We start from the raw sequence: 12,633 nt of genomic DNA, 5'->3' as shown, positions 1-12,633 counted from the left end.
TATTTAAACACAAAAGGCCTGCACTTTGCTACTGTTGATATTAAAGGAGTATTGTGTGATGGTTTAAATTTACCGATGAAGAATACAAGTAGCGCAATTGAAGCATTTAGGTGTAAAAAAGTAGCGTTACTTCAGCTTTAAATCTTTGGATGACTTGCATTTCTTATATTAACGATGGACTTGAAACTCCTGACGTAGTTTGTTTGTACACGTGCAGTGCGTTTGTGTTTGATTTATTTGTGCTAAGCAATCTATTCTGACTATACGATATAAACTTTGGTATTATACCTATACAAATTTACACGTCATAATTTTACACGTCACAAATTTACACGTCGCAAATTTACACGTCACAAATTTACACGTCCAGTGGCGTCGCCAAGGGGGGCCAGGGGGGCACGTGCCCCCTGGAAAACCTAGTGCCCCCCGAGTGCCCCCCATCTGAGATTTGGGTTGGTAAAAAAATATATATATATTTTGTTATATTCAACTCCCATCATCTGAGTTGGTTTTTCATAAGGACAAAGAATTAAGCACAGTAATTCGTATTTTTTTCAAATGAGCTACGAAAAAATGAAAAAGTTTATCCTTGAACATCAGGTATCGAAGTCGTAACCCGCGCCATCACAACAGGTGTCGATATTTACATTGAATGTGTCAGTGCTCACGCCATACCAGCTGATATACACGTCCGCTTCGCGAGCTACATGACTGTGAGAAGGGAGGGTACTGCAATATGTTGCCTTGGTCTGAGTTTGACAGGTTAGGAGCTGACGAAATGTGAGAATGTGAGGGTCCGCAGGCACCATACTTGCCTATATTTCTGGACCCATATATTAACCCTGTTGTGTAGGGGGTGCAGAGGTCATTTGAGGTCAGATGCTTTAGGAACAAATGGCGAATGTTCATACCTGCATACTGAGCCATACTCGATGTGTGATCAAACTTTGGATTGCATGGTGAGATCCCTGATAGGAGCCAATAACGATGCTGGAACCTGTTACATCTTAATAGATAATGGGAGAAAAAGAGAAGGACAAGAGAGGAGTCGGGGGTCATGCACACATTAATTCAACAAATGTAGGTTCTTTTGATAGGGTTAGGAATAATATCGACAGCATGTGGTTCATATCCTCTGCAAAATTCTGCGCGTTGTTAAAATCATTACTTCAAAAATAACAATTTCTGGAGATATCTTCAGATCGAATTTAGCATCAAATGTGGCAGCATTTTGCATCTAGCCCATCCTCCGTATGCGAAAATTTTCCAAAGGGGAGGGGGCAGTGGCGGCGGAACCGGGGGCTTGGGGGGCTCAGCCCCCAATGAAAAAGTTGAGGGGGCAAATGTATGATAAGCCCCCCAATATTTACCAAGGCTCCGAAACGTGCATCTGCCCATTTTTCAATGCATACTTGTCGATCTATCCGATGCACACGTATACTATATAGGTGTAATAATTTTAGTAAATGCTGGGGGACCCTCGGCCCGTCACCTGGCTATAGACCACATTGTCACCCCAACCACGTCTTCACGCCCCGTGAAAAGTGGAAGCAGTGAGTGTGAGTACCGGTAAGCGCAACACAACTTCGTCTTAGGCCAATGACTTGCTTCATTTCAGCCAGTTCTCCAACATCCCCTTACTACACTCAAAAAAGTCTTTGCGAGTACACTACGAGTAATAGCTACTCTCTTAAAACACCATCGAATATACAAATTACAATGTTTTACAGACTTTTACGTGCAATCTGAGAAATTGCAGGCTGAGACCCATATTTTAGGGCTAGGTATTCGCAGCATAAAACACTCGGGAAGTGCCGTTTCCGGCCATCTGGGGGTTTGAAAAACCCAAAATTTTCTTGTACGCTCCGCGCCAACCGATGGTGGCGCTCCGCTTAGATAGTCTCTACACATTAGCCCCCCCCCCCAATAATTTTCCCGTTCCGCCGCGTCTGGAGGGGAACCCTCTCCCTATAGACCCATCCCCCAGGACGGCGATACGTATCCACCTGAGTGCCCCCATCAAATGCTGGTGCCCCCCTGTGCCCCCCCCCAGACTGAAAAGTCTGGTGTCGCCACTGTACACGTCACAAATTTACACGTCATATTGGTATTATACCTATACAAATTTACACGTCATAATTTTACACGTCACAAATTTACACGTCACAAATTTACACGTCACAAATTTACACGTCATAATACACATTGATGTATTTTCTTTCCGTTTTAAAGAGTTACCGTACCAGACGCTGTCAAAAATATTCACAGCCAGTTGCGAGGAGGGAAGGGATTTAGACACAGGGAGGTGGGTGGGGGGGGGCTTCCAATCCTAAGCTACGTATGTATTGAAACACTTGTACTTTTTCGATGTACTTTTAGAGTGCTTTTGGTAAATCTTCGCTAGAGTGAATTCACGAGGGCGATAATGTAAGAGAGTGGGGTGGGGCGTAGTTTCAAAATCATGGCCGGCCAGTTATGCACCCATCAAGCAGTCGCCAGTAAAATGCTTTATTCCGTAATTAAATTTAAAAGTACACTGTGCGTTTTACACGGAATTTAGACAAACGTTAATTGTGTGTGAATTATTCGCAACATGCCCGTTTCCTTTAAATATAACCCAAAATAGCGCACTACCCAAAGATATATTCGTTATTCTTGGTCAGGTGTCTCAAATGTATTGTGTAGAGTGTTTGTTTAGGCCTATATGTGCATTGTGAGCATTGGTACAAACAACTGCTAATAACATAACCGAAGATGTGCGGTGTATTTGCTATAAGACTAACTGTAGGCATGCACTGACAAGTCATTGATCATTGACAACTGAGGAGGCGACGAGGAGAGGTGTTGGCGGGGTGACGACGGGAGGTGTTGGCGGGGTGCAGAGGGGTGGTGTTGGCGGGGTGACGACGGGAGGTGTAGGCGGCGTGGCAAGGGAAGGCGTGGGCGGATTTTGCTAACAAATAACTGACGAACGTTCCTTGAGAAATTAAATTAAGCACCCCGGTTTGTAACATCAATGCATAAGCTAGAAGTTTTTTACAAATTGTTATTGTCTTTTATTTTTCATTTGCTTTACGTGGCTACTTTTAAATCGTATCGCCGCTTATCTGTTATGTACTTTGTTCCATGTTATCTTCATAGTAATACGTTAAGGTGCGTATACGTGTAAAGCCTGTTATGAAATACCGGCAATATTGCTTGCATAGAAAGATAGGCTAACTAATGAACCTATCAGTGTCTCTCACCAAAATAGAACTGATGTTGTATATTAATTATGTGCATATGAAATCTTAATATTATTATTATTATTATTATTATTATTATTATTATTATTATTATTATTATTATTATTATTATTATTATTATTGTTATTATTATTATTATTATTATTATTATTATTATTATTATTTATATAATTATTATTATTATTTTTATTTTTATTAATAATAATTGTTATTATTTATTGTTATTAATTTCGTCGACAAGTCTGTCGCGATGACTTGCAAAATCGATGCCTTGCGCAAGAATTGATAACAAGATAAACTAACCTACAGAAGAGTTCACATGCAGTGAACTTCATGCATATAATTGGTATGTGAGTACATCATACACAGTACAAAAAAATGCTTGTCAAAGGTAATTTGAGGTCACCACGGGTCGAATTCTGCAACCAAGAATAAACCAACAAGGTGAAAGGCAAGGGCGTAGAAACCGGGGGCTGGGGGCGCCAGCCCCCCCCCCACCAGTGAAAAATATGGGGGCGGAAGTATCATTCTACCCCCCGCTTCGCAAGTCAGAAAACCCCTTTTTCATTTCCAAATCAGAAAAAAATCTCATTTGGAGCACCAAATTGCATCTAAGGCTAGGTGAAAATGCAAAATTATTTACAAAATGGAGTGGGTGTTGAAGTGTGCTATATTGCACCAAATTGCATCTGAGGCCACCTGGAAATGCAAAAGAATCCAAAGGGGAGGGGGACACCCCCTCTCCTTAGACCCCTCCCCCAGGCCGGCCATAAGTCTTCAGCCCCCCACTCAAAAGTACCTTCCTACGCCACTGAATGAATGACAGTTCTTGATACAACACTCACTGCATTTTGTAAACTTAATTTGTATTTTCACCTGGCCTTAGATGCAATTTGGTGCTCCAAATGAGATTTTTTTTTCTCATTTGGAAATGAAAAAGGGGTTTTCTGACTTGCGAAGCGGGGGGGGGGGGGGCGGAATGATACTTCCGCCCCTCCACATTTTTCACTGGGGGGCTGGCGCCCCCCCCCTGCCCCCCCGGTTCCTACGCCCTTGTCAAACTCAAAGCTATTTCGAATGGGAAATTTGTTAAGATATTAACAAGAAATAAACTCTAATTCGGAAGATTCCTACATTAGCAACTAGCATGATTTCACCTCATTTTTTCTCAAAAGAAAACTTGTTCCTTGTTTCCCAAATTGCACATTGGACATTGCAGTGCTAGTATGCATATTTTCCTTGAGGGGGGGGGGCGGCGTTGATGGAGTGATGTGTATACGCAAATATGATAATATAATAAGAGTTATAAAGGGTACTAAATATAAGGCTGCTTCAGTCCAATCGAATTTCTGCAAATTGCCCTTTGATGTCGGTGCCCCCCCCCCCCCCAGATTAAAAGTGCTTCCGCCGCCCTTGGCCAAAAACATGAATTTTTGTCGTTCTTCCGCAGGATGGAGGGTGTCCTGATAATGAATACACCAGATTATGATATGGTTCGTTTAAGAGAATTATAAAGGATTTATGGGAGCATCATGTCTAGGTGATTTTCGACGGAGTCAGTGAAACTCGAATCTACCGTAACCTTTTTTCTCAAATAATTTAACAACAATTTGACAAATTGAGGAAGACAGACTATTGTCATTTTATGTACTTTTATATTACATATTTACAGGGTCTTCTTGATGTGACTCGAGAGTGTACATACCCCATTACCCAGTAACCTCACGCCCCCCCCCCACCCCCTCTTCCCAACCAAGTGTTTGTTAACATGAGTGTTGCCTGACTGTGTTGAAATAAAGTATTCAAGTCAGTGATATTTTTATAATTGAATGTACAAGGAACAATTTTGTTTTTTATGAAGGATAAAATGTCTGAAGCATTGTCCAATGTTATCACATTTCAGTAAGTTTTCAGTAGCAAGGAGCTTCAAAATATGTCACGATTTATAAAACTTTGTTAATAATAACGCACTTGTATGTACTGTTTGTTTAATGGGTGTCACAGAACGCAGCTATTAGGTTTTCATCTTTTCTCAAGTTTCTTCTTTTTCAAAAAGATAGTAAATTTCATTCACAATTTGGTGATGCTTTGTTGGACGAATAAGGGATAGAAAGCTGTTAAATATTGGTCAGTGTCTGAGGTCAAATGTCAAGGGGAGGGAGGGGAAGGAATGGGATGGGAGAGTACATTTGCAGTATGTGATATTCAGTGTATAGAGATTTTATATTCAATGAAATTTTTCATCAAGGCAGTGGTCAAAGAGTTAATATATCAGAGAGAACCATGGGTGTCAGTTAATTAAATTTGTGAGGCACCAGTAGTTAGATTAATGATAATATATCAAAGCAGATTCTGGAAGTTGGGAGGTCAAATAAAGTGCATATAGAAAGATGGCGTTAGTATTCTAAGCAGATCTGATACACGTGAATGATTAAACAGTGGACTGTGCACTTTGAATGGTATGGCAGGGATTTGACTGTTATCTGATGGTAAAGTGAATTATTAGCATAGCAATTTGAGTCAAAAGCAATGAAACAGAATTCCCCTGTTGAGTAAAATCAGCCAAGGAATTCCAAGGTTTCAGCGGTCAACAAAACACATTTGATTATCATGGATTTTGACCTGTATTTGGAATATGAAAACTATGTGGTTGTAGATTTTAAAATAATAAATATTTTAGTATATCTACAGTCATTTTTACGATAGAATCTCTCTTGTTATACTTTGTACTCTAGATATAAAGACGACATGACAATAAATGACTGACTTGTTGTTTGTTTGCTTAACTCTCAGTCCCGTCTGTAAGTGGAGATACAGTAAGCATGGAATGGTAGTTTGGAAGCAACATACTGTACATATAGTCAGATACTGTTAGGATATGTTGGTTTGCTGGCAGCAATAGAACCCACGTTGTTGCTACCAACTTTTAACCATGCTTTTATACATCTGTAAATAATAACTTTGCAGAATTTGAGAAATGATATCATATCTTGAATACTATGATATATTACAGTAGTGCAGAAAAAACTCTTTTACTTTTACTAAGGAGACAAAGAGGGAGAGACATCGGCTCTGGGAGAGGGTTGGGATGGGGGGGGGGGTAATGATAGGGGAGGATAAGCTATTGCTGATGCCATGCTCTGGTTATGGTAATTACACAATTCATTCAGAAGTTCCAACGCTACATTAATAATGGGAAACTGACAGTGTAATAACTCTTGTGATTGTGCAACCCATCAAAGGCAGAATTGCTAAATAGTGTGTTTCTATCAAGTTTACCATAGTTCCTGAAGTCTCTTATTTTGAACATTGTTTAATGTATTCACTGCTAACATGAATTTAAATGTTAATGCTTATATTATATTCTGAATGATGTATATTAATTTTAGCATATATTCGTGATCAATTTCATTTCACTTTTATTATTATCAGCTGTCATTAATCACAAACTATTTTTGTCCCACTTTGATCCGATATTCAATTGGAAGGATCACTTCCAATAATTTTGGTTTATATTTTATTCAAGTATTCAATATATCATAACCACCGCTCGCATGTAGAAAATTGCACTACAAGGCAAATTTTTTGTTTTGGTATTTTTTAATATGGGGGGTCATAACTTGAGGTACTAATTAATCAGTACCTTGCAATGCTTGCCTGATCTGAAATAAATCAATAAGAAACGAAGAAGTGACATTTGCAATTTTTTTTCTAGTAGTTTAGTGTCGTAATGAATGATGTCTGTGATAATGTAGGTCTTGTTGTCTGCGTGTTAGCTTTCCTTCATCTGTTTTCTGATTTAATCCTTCCATCAGATGGTGGCAGGTAATGTAACACTAGTCTATCTTGAAGAGAAAAATATCCACACTGTTAGTCCAAAACCTCATCTCTTGGATTGATTGGAGGAGGGGGGGGGGGGGGGATAAGACGTGTTGTGCCCTTCTCCCCATTGGGAAACATTTGTTAAAATGGAGAGTGCTTAGATGCAAAATGGTGCTATATTTTACAACGTTTGAAATATTGTTGAAGAATTTGCAATTGTTTACACTGTACCGCCAATACGTTTTAAATATTTAATGTACTGTACACTAGGATTTTTTAATACTTTGTCTGCCAGTGGGGTTGGGGGAGGGGGGTGGAGAGGGATGAGCCAGCCTGATTCCTTTGTAGGGAGGGGGTGGGTCAAAGGTGGGTAAATCCCCCTTCAAAGATGTGTTTCAGTTGTACTGCCAAAAAAAAATCATATAATATTTTTTTTATTTTTTTTTTATCCTAGGAGTATCACCCTCTTCCAGAAGTGTACATCTAAGCCTCCCTGTTTCTGATATCATTTCTTTACTAAGGGCTATTATAATCTTCTTTTTGAGTTATCCTTGAAATGGTGACACACTTTGAACGTTTGCTAGAGATCTCAAATCTTCATTATATATATATTTTTTGTGGTAATAATATTTACCTCTGTGGGTAATTGGTTTAATTATAAAGGTAAACAAAGTCTCTTTTTTTCCTGTTCAATGAATGACATTTCTTGATACATTCTACCAAATATCTCCAAATTTGAAATATTCATATCTTTGAGGTACAAAATGTAGTTTTGACTAAAAGATTCATTCTACAGTTACGCAATCATGAATCTTCAGCCATCGGGATGTAACAAACGTATTCGTTGTTAGTAGAAGTTCTAGTAAAGGGGACTCTATGCAGTCCCAAGTAGCGGAGGGGTGGTGGTAGTAGAGAGGGGGGCGTCGGGATAGACAAATTATCACACTTTGAGAAATCCGACATAAGTTTGGAATTCGAAGCTCTCTACAGTTGCCCTGCTCTCCATAAGGCTGTATTCTAGACAGTCTGCTTACGTTCTGTCCGGGACGTGTCACAGTGGCGTGCCCCCCCCCACCCCTTCCTTCCCACCCCACCTGCTCAAAGTATTTATGAGCACAACTTTGCGTTTAGACCTCAATATGCAATATTTTTATATTGTGCAATATTGCAATATTTCTTTAACTCTAGACTGATTTTCATCCTAAACAGGAGATTTGTATCAACGAACCCGCAGCCTATACACCCGTAACTAATTCGTCAAGTAAATTTATATTCCTCCCCACCAAAATGGTCCGTGCCCCTCTTTAGTAACCTCAGTATGGGAGGGGGGGGGTTGGTGACACCCCACGTATGAAATCTTGTGCACGTCACTGACAAATATTCACCGAGCCTTCTATAGGCACAGAGAGAATGGAGAGTACTGGAAGATATTGAAGCAAATGAAACGGCATTGAAAATGATATTTTTATTGATCAAATCAATAACATCTTTCCACAATGATCATTCACATACTGACTTTACCTTCCTTCATATCCCGGAAGGGATCAAAGGAAAAAAGAACATGCATGTCTCCTCAAAGTTAAAAAAAATTCTTCCATTTTTCGATACGAGTTCAAGGTTAATGTATGGTCATATAAATATATATATGATTTTATTATATATTTATAACATACTAATAATATATTAGTATATTAGTGGATATATATATACCCTTATATTCTTTATACTAATATGTCATTAATAATATATAATAAATATATAATCAGTGTGATTCGAATTGGAGACAAAATAACATGATAAAACTTTAAATATTTTTCTAAAAATGTGGAAGTTTGTTTTCTTAACCGTTTCTCACAAAATAAATATGTAACTACTACCCCAGGGGTAGGGGGGTGCGGTAGTTCAGTACCTAATTTTGCTGTAGTTGGGTGTAGGGAACCCAAAGAGATAACGACGTCTACATGAAAATTATATGATCAACATAATCCGTCTCAGTGAATCAAACATTTCAGTGGATTAAGTATAACAAACCCTCTGATTGGCCGGTGACACTTTAAAATGGTGTCTGCGGTCTCTTCTTCAGCCAATCAGAGATCTTCGCATTGGACTTGAAACGTTCGACAAACGCCTTAAGTACCTCCTGGTCTTTGAGATCGAACTCTCCTTCTTTCGTTTCTAACACGAATGGGATGAAGTCGTAGATCATGTTGAATGCCATAACGTCGGCGAGAGTGATCTGTGAACATGCAAAAGAATATGTACAATCTCTATGTCGTGACGTCACTTGCACTTTGTACATGAGGATTATTTTAAGTATAGTCGACGTGGCCTGAGATAAGGGGGTAAGAAGAAATTAAATAATTGCGATCATGCTTTTTTTGCTATAATTTATTCTAAGTTTTAAGTGAAATAATCAGTAGAAGAAGTTCCTGTTCTTTATATTCAGGCTCCTTCTTTTTAGGGAGCGAAGCACCCCGTCAAGCCCGCAAGAGTTTTTTGTTCCGCTTCCTTCACTTCATGTATTATCCACTACTACTTCATGTTACTTGTTATTTGTAAACGTTTAAATGCATGTTTTGAAAAACAAATAAATGAAATGAATAAATGAAATGAAAGTGGAAAGGGAGTAGTCAATCTTAAATGCCCCCCCCCTTTCCCCCTCTCATTCATCTAATAGGCTACATCTAATGTTGGCTGACGTAGTTTGAATGACAATTCGTGGTAAAATATATGGGGCAACTCATTTTTAAAAACGACATATGGTTACAGCATAATTTAATTCTCATATAAATTGGATCCATCGTAGGCAAATTAGGCCTGGACAACTCATCCCCTTGAATTATACTTACACCGTCACCGACGAACCATCCGGTGCCATTTTTGTTCTTTTTCAGAAGTTTCTCCAAGTTGGCTGTCACCTTTAGAGCACCCTCCGTCTTAAACGTCTCCCTCAGCTCGGGCTTTACAGGGGAAATGGAAGACGAACATGAAACAGCGGAATTGTAACACTGGTCGACGTAAATCTATGTCCCGTAGAATGTAAAAACTGGCATATTTAGGATGCTTTGGACGCAACCATTATTTAAAAAAAAACATTCCCTTCGCTGGAGATATATGATACGGTCACGTGGTACAGCAAAGCTATCTCATGCAACTGGATTTATGCATATGTACTGGGAAGTATTTGTTGGCCGTGTCAGTGAAATTTAAATATTCCAGTTGGTAAGTTGGAGATTATATTGTTTATTCTAATCCCCAGCCTATAGGTTGGTTACAGTTTTTTTCATTCGAAACGGCTATATGCAGAGGGCATAATAAAGGATATAATTTTTACAAATACTTAAGTATTCTCAATATACTATAAACAAACCCTCTTAATTCCCCTTACACCACCCCCCCCCCTGCCCCTATCACACCGTTGTTTGAACGAAAAAGGACAATTATTATGATAAATACCTTCTTCTCCTTTTCTGCTTGAAAGATTCTGAATATTTCGGCCCAAAGATCATCGGCTGTTTCACAGACGATGTCAATTAGGAACCGTTCATGGTCGTCCTTGCCATAGAACCCTGTTTCGGAATAAAATCAAAACATACGTCCTGATAATCTCTCAGTCTTTACGATCAATAAACAGCGGTGTGATATTAATATAAATACGTCCGAAGAACCCCGGTACAATTACGTCATCTCCAACCCCTCCCATACCCCTTCCTTTTGCACTCCTCATTTGTCCTTACTTTAACTATCTTAAGAACCGTTGCGCTATTTTTTATCCCCATATTTTCCCTGACCCCTCCATACTCTCCCGTGGCAACTAATCGCGCCGAGCCCCGGGCGGTAGCCACCCCACCTCCACACTTTACGTAGGATCTGCCTCCACGATAATATAAGAGCACAAAATAGATCGTCATATAATCGTCATCGGTGTCATATGACAGATATTTCACATTGAGATTTCACATCGAGAAAGTCATATTAGTTGACTGATATTATATATATATATATATATATATATATATATATATATATATATATATGTATATGTATATATATATATATATATATATATATATATATATATATATATATATATATATATATATATATATATATATATATATATATATATATATATATATATATATGATTGATATACGAATATTTATATAACCTAATGTTATGCCCAAAACACTCCTACAGTGTATTAAATATAATAAGCCTGACGTAATTTGCATATTGTCTCAATAGATATAAATATAAATTTGATCAAACGGTTTAACTGACTAATAGAATGAAAGCCGCACGTTTTAGAAGATCAGAAATGCGTCGTGCCAAAAATATCACCGTAGTTCAATGAAAAGAAAACAAATTTAAGTGGGTGAGTCTGTAACGAAAAGTGACAAGGGGTTGTATGATTCCCTAACAAAAATCCATGTATGCGTGTATTCTTTTATATAAAGCACTTTAATGGGTAGCTATGGTAACAAACCACCCAGCCGTGCTATATATGAATAAATAAGATCACTTGATTGTTTGCGTCCAGGTGCCCGACAATCGCCGCCCAGGCGTGAAACTCGAGTAACGACAAGCTGTAAGTTACCGTATCAGGTATACTATATTATGTAGGCTTGCCGCTCTACTTCTATGTATTGAGCACTTTTGTATTAGGAAGTGAACAATCTTTGTCATATATATATATTGCAGTATTTTGCAAATAATTATGCAAAGTTATTCGTAACATTTCTCAAGAGAATTGTATAGAACAAAATAAAATAAAACAACGTGAAAATATGATATAGCAACCACGTGATCAAAAGTATCACCTACCGAATTTCCGTGATAGGTGTCTGTAGGCAGCATGGCTCTGAGGGTATTCTGTGCCATCGATTTCGAGAACAGGGAGCTGACCAAGTCCAATTTCTGTGGAGGTTAATAAGTTAGCGAATGCAAACGCTGATAAAGATATCCAATATTTTCTTGAACATGAGACATGTTTTCACGAAGATTTTTTTCTCTTATGAAACTGATCTGTTGGTATAGCGGGGGGGGGGGGGGAGGTGGGGTGGCAGTTTGACAAATGGTCCCTCAATTCACTTCACCAATCGGCGCTTTCTGTTATAACACTATAAGCATCGTCTGAGATCCGTCTCCCCCCCCCCCCGCACCACATCCACCCTCCCCATCAGGGTCCTTAGACCCCTCCCCCAGACCGTCCATCAGTCTTCAGCCCCCCCCCCCCCACTCAAAAGTACCTTCCTACGCCACTGCCTTTGTACAAATATGCATCTCAGATGAAATGGACAAAATACTTATAAAGCATAATAAATTCGATATACTTACTTGGTTTAAGTTCAGGCCATTTCTCATACTCAACCCTGCAGTCTTCGAACTCTGTACCGGAAAGTTGAAACAGGTACCTGATAGCCTCGGCCCTAGCCTTACCGTCAAAGTAAATTAGCTTATAGGTCGGCATAGTTTCACTGTTATGTGGGTTTGATTGGAGAATTCTTCAAACCAGTGACTTGAATCTTTCATCGGTGAGTGGCAAAGATTTAGTGAGCTTACC

The 12,633-nt window shown here is 38.9% G+C and overlaps 1 protein-coding gene across 1 annotated transcript; it reads right to left on the bottom strand.

The window, feature by feature from the left end:
* Positions 1-8,517: 8,517 nt before the first annotated feature.
* Positions 8,518-12,633, bottom strand: LOC139980811 (S-crystallin SL11-like). Its single transcript, XM_071992755.1, has 5 exons — positions 12,408-12,633; positions 11,895-11,987; positions 10,524-10,636; positions 9,917-10,027; positions 8,518-9,303 (listed from the first exon to the last, which is right to left on the bottom strand). Exons 1-5 carry the CDS (start codon positions 12,538-12,540, stop codon positions 9,121-9,123), a joined length of 633 nt encoding a protein of 210 aa, XP_071848856.1. The 5' UTR covers positions 12,541-12,633; the 3' UTR covers positions 8,518-9,120.

This window comes from Apostichopus japonicus, chromosome 15 (assembly GCF_037975245.1).
Source record: "Apostichopus japonicus isolate 1M-3 chromosome 15, ASM3797524v1, whole genome shotgun sequence".
NCBI classification, from domain to species: Eukaryota; Metazoa; Echinodermata; class Holothuroidea; order Aspidochirotida; family Stichopodidae; genus Apostichopus; species Apostichopus japonicus.
This window is presented reverse-complemented; position numbering and strand designations above follow the sequence as displayed.

What these genes read in the sequence shown, in the direction of transcription:
- LOC139980811 (XM_071992755.1), bottom strand. Translation starts at nt 12,540, where the DNA reads ATGCCGACCTATAAGCTAATTTACTTTGACGGTAAGGCTAGGGCCGAG. An exon ending in ATGGCCTGAACTTAAACCAA is followed by an intron (nt 11,988 to 12,407) that starts GTAAGTATATCG and finishes TAACCTCCACAG; the next exon opens with AAATTGGACTTGGTCAGCTC. An exon ending in ACACCTATCACGGAAATTCG is followed by an intron (nt 10,637 to 11,894) that starts GTAGGTGATACT and finishes ATTCCGAAACAG; the next exon opens with GGTTCTATGGCAAGGACGAC.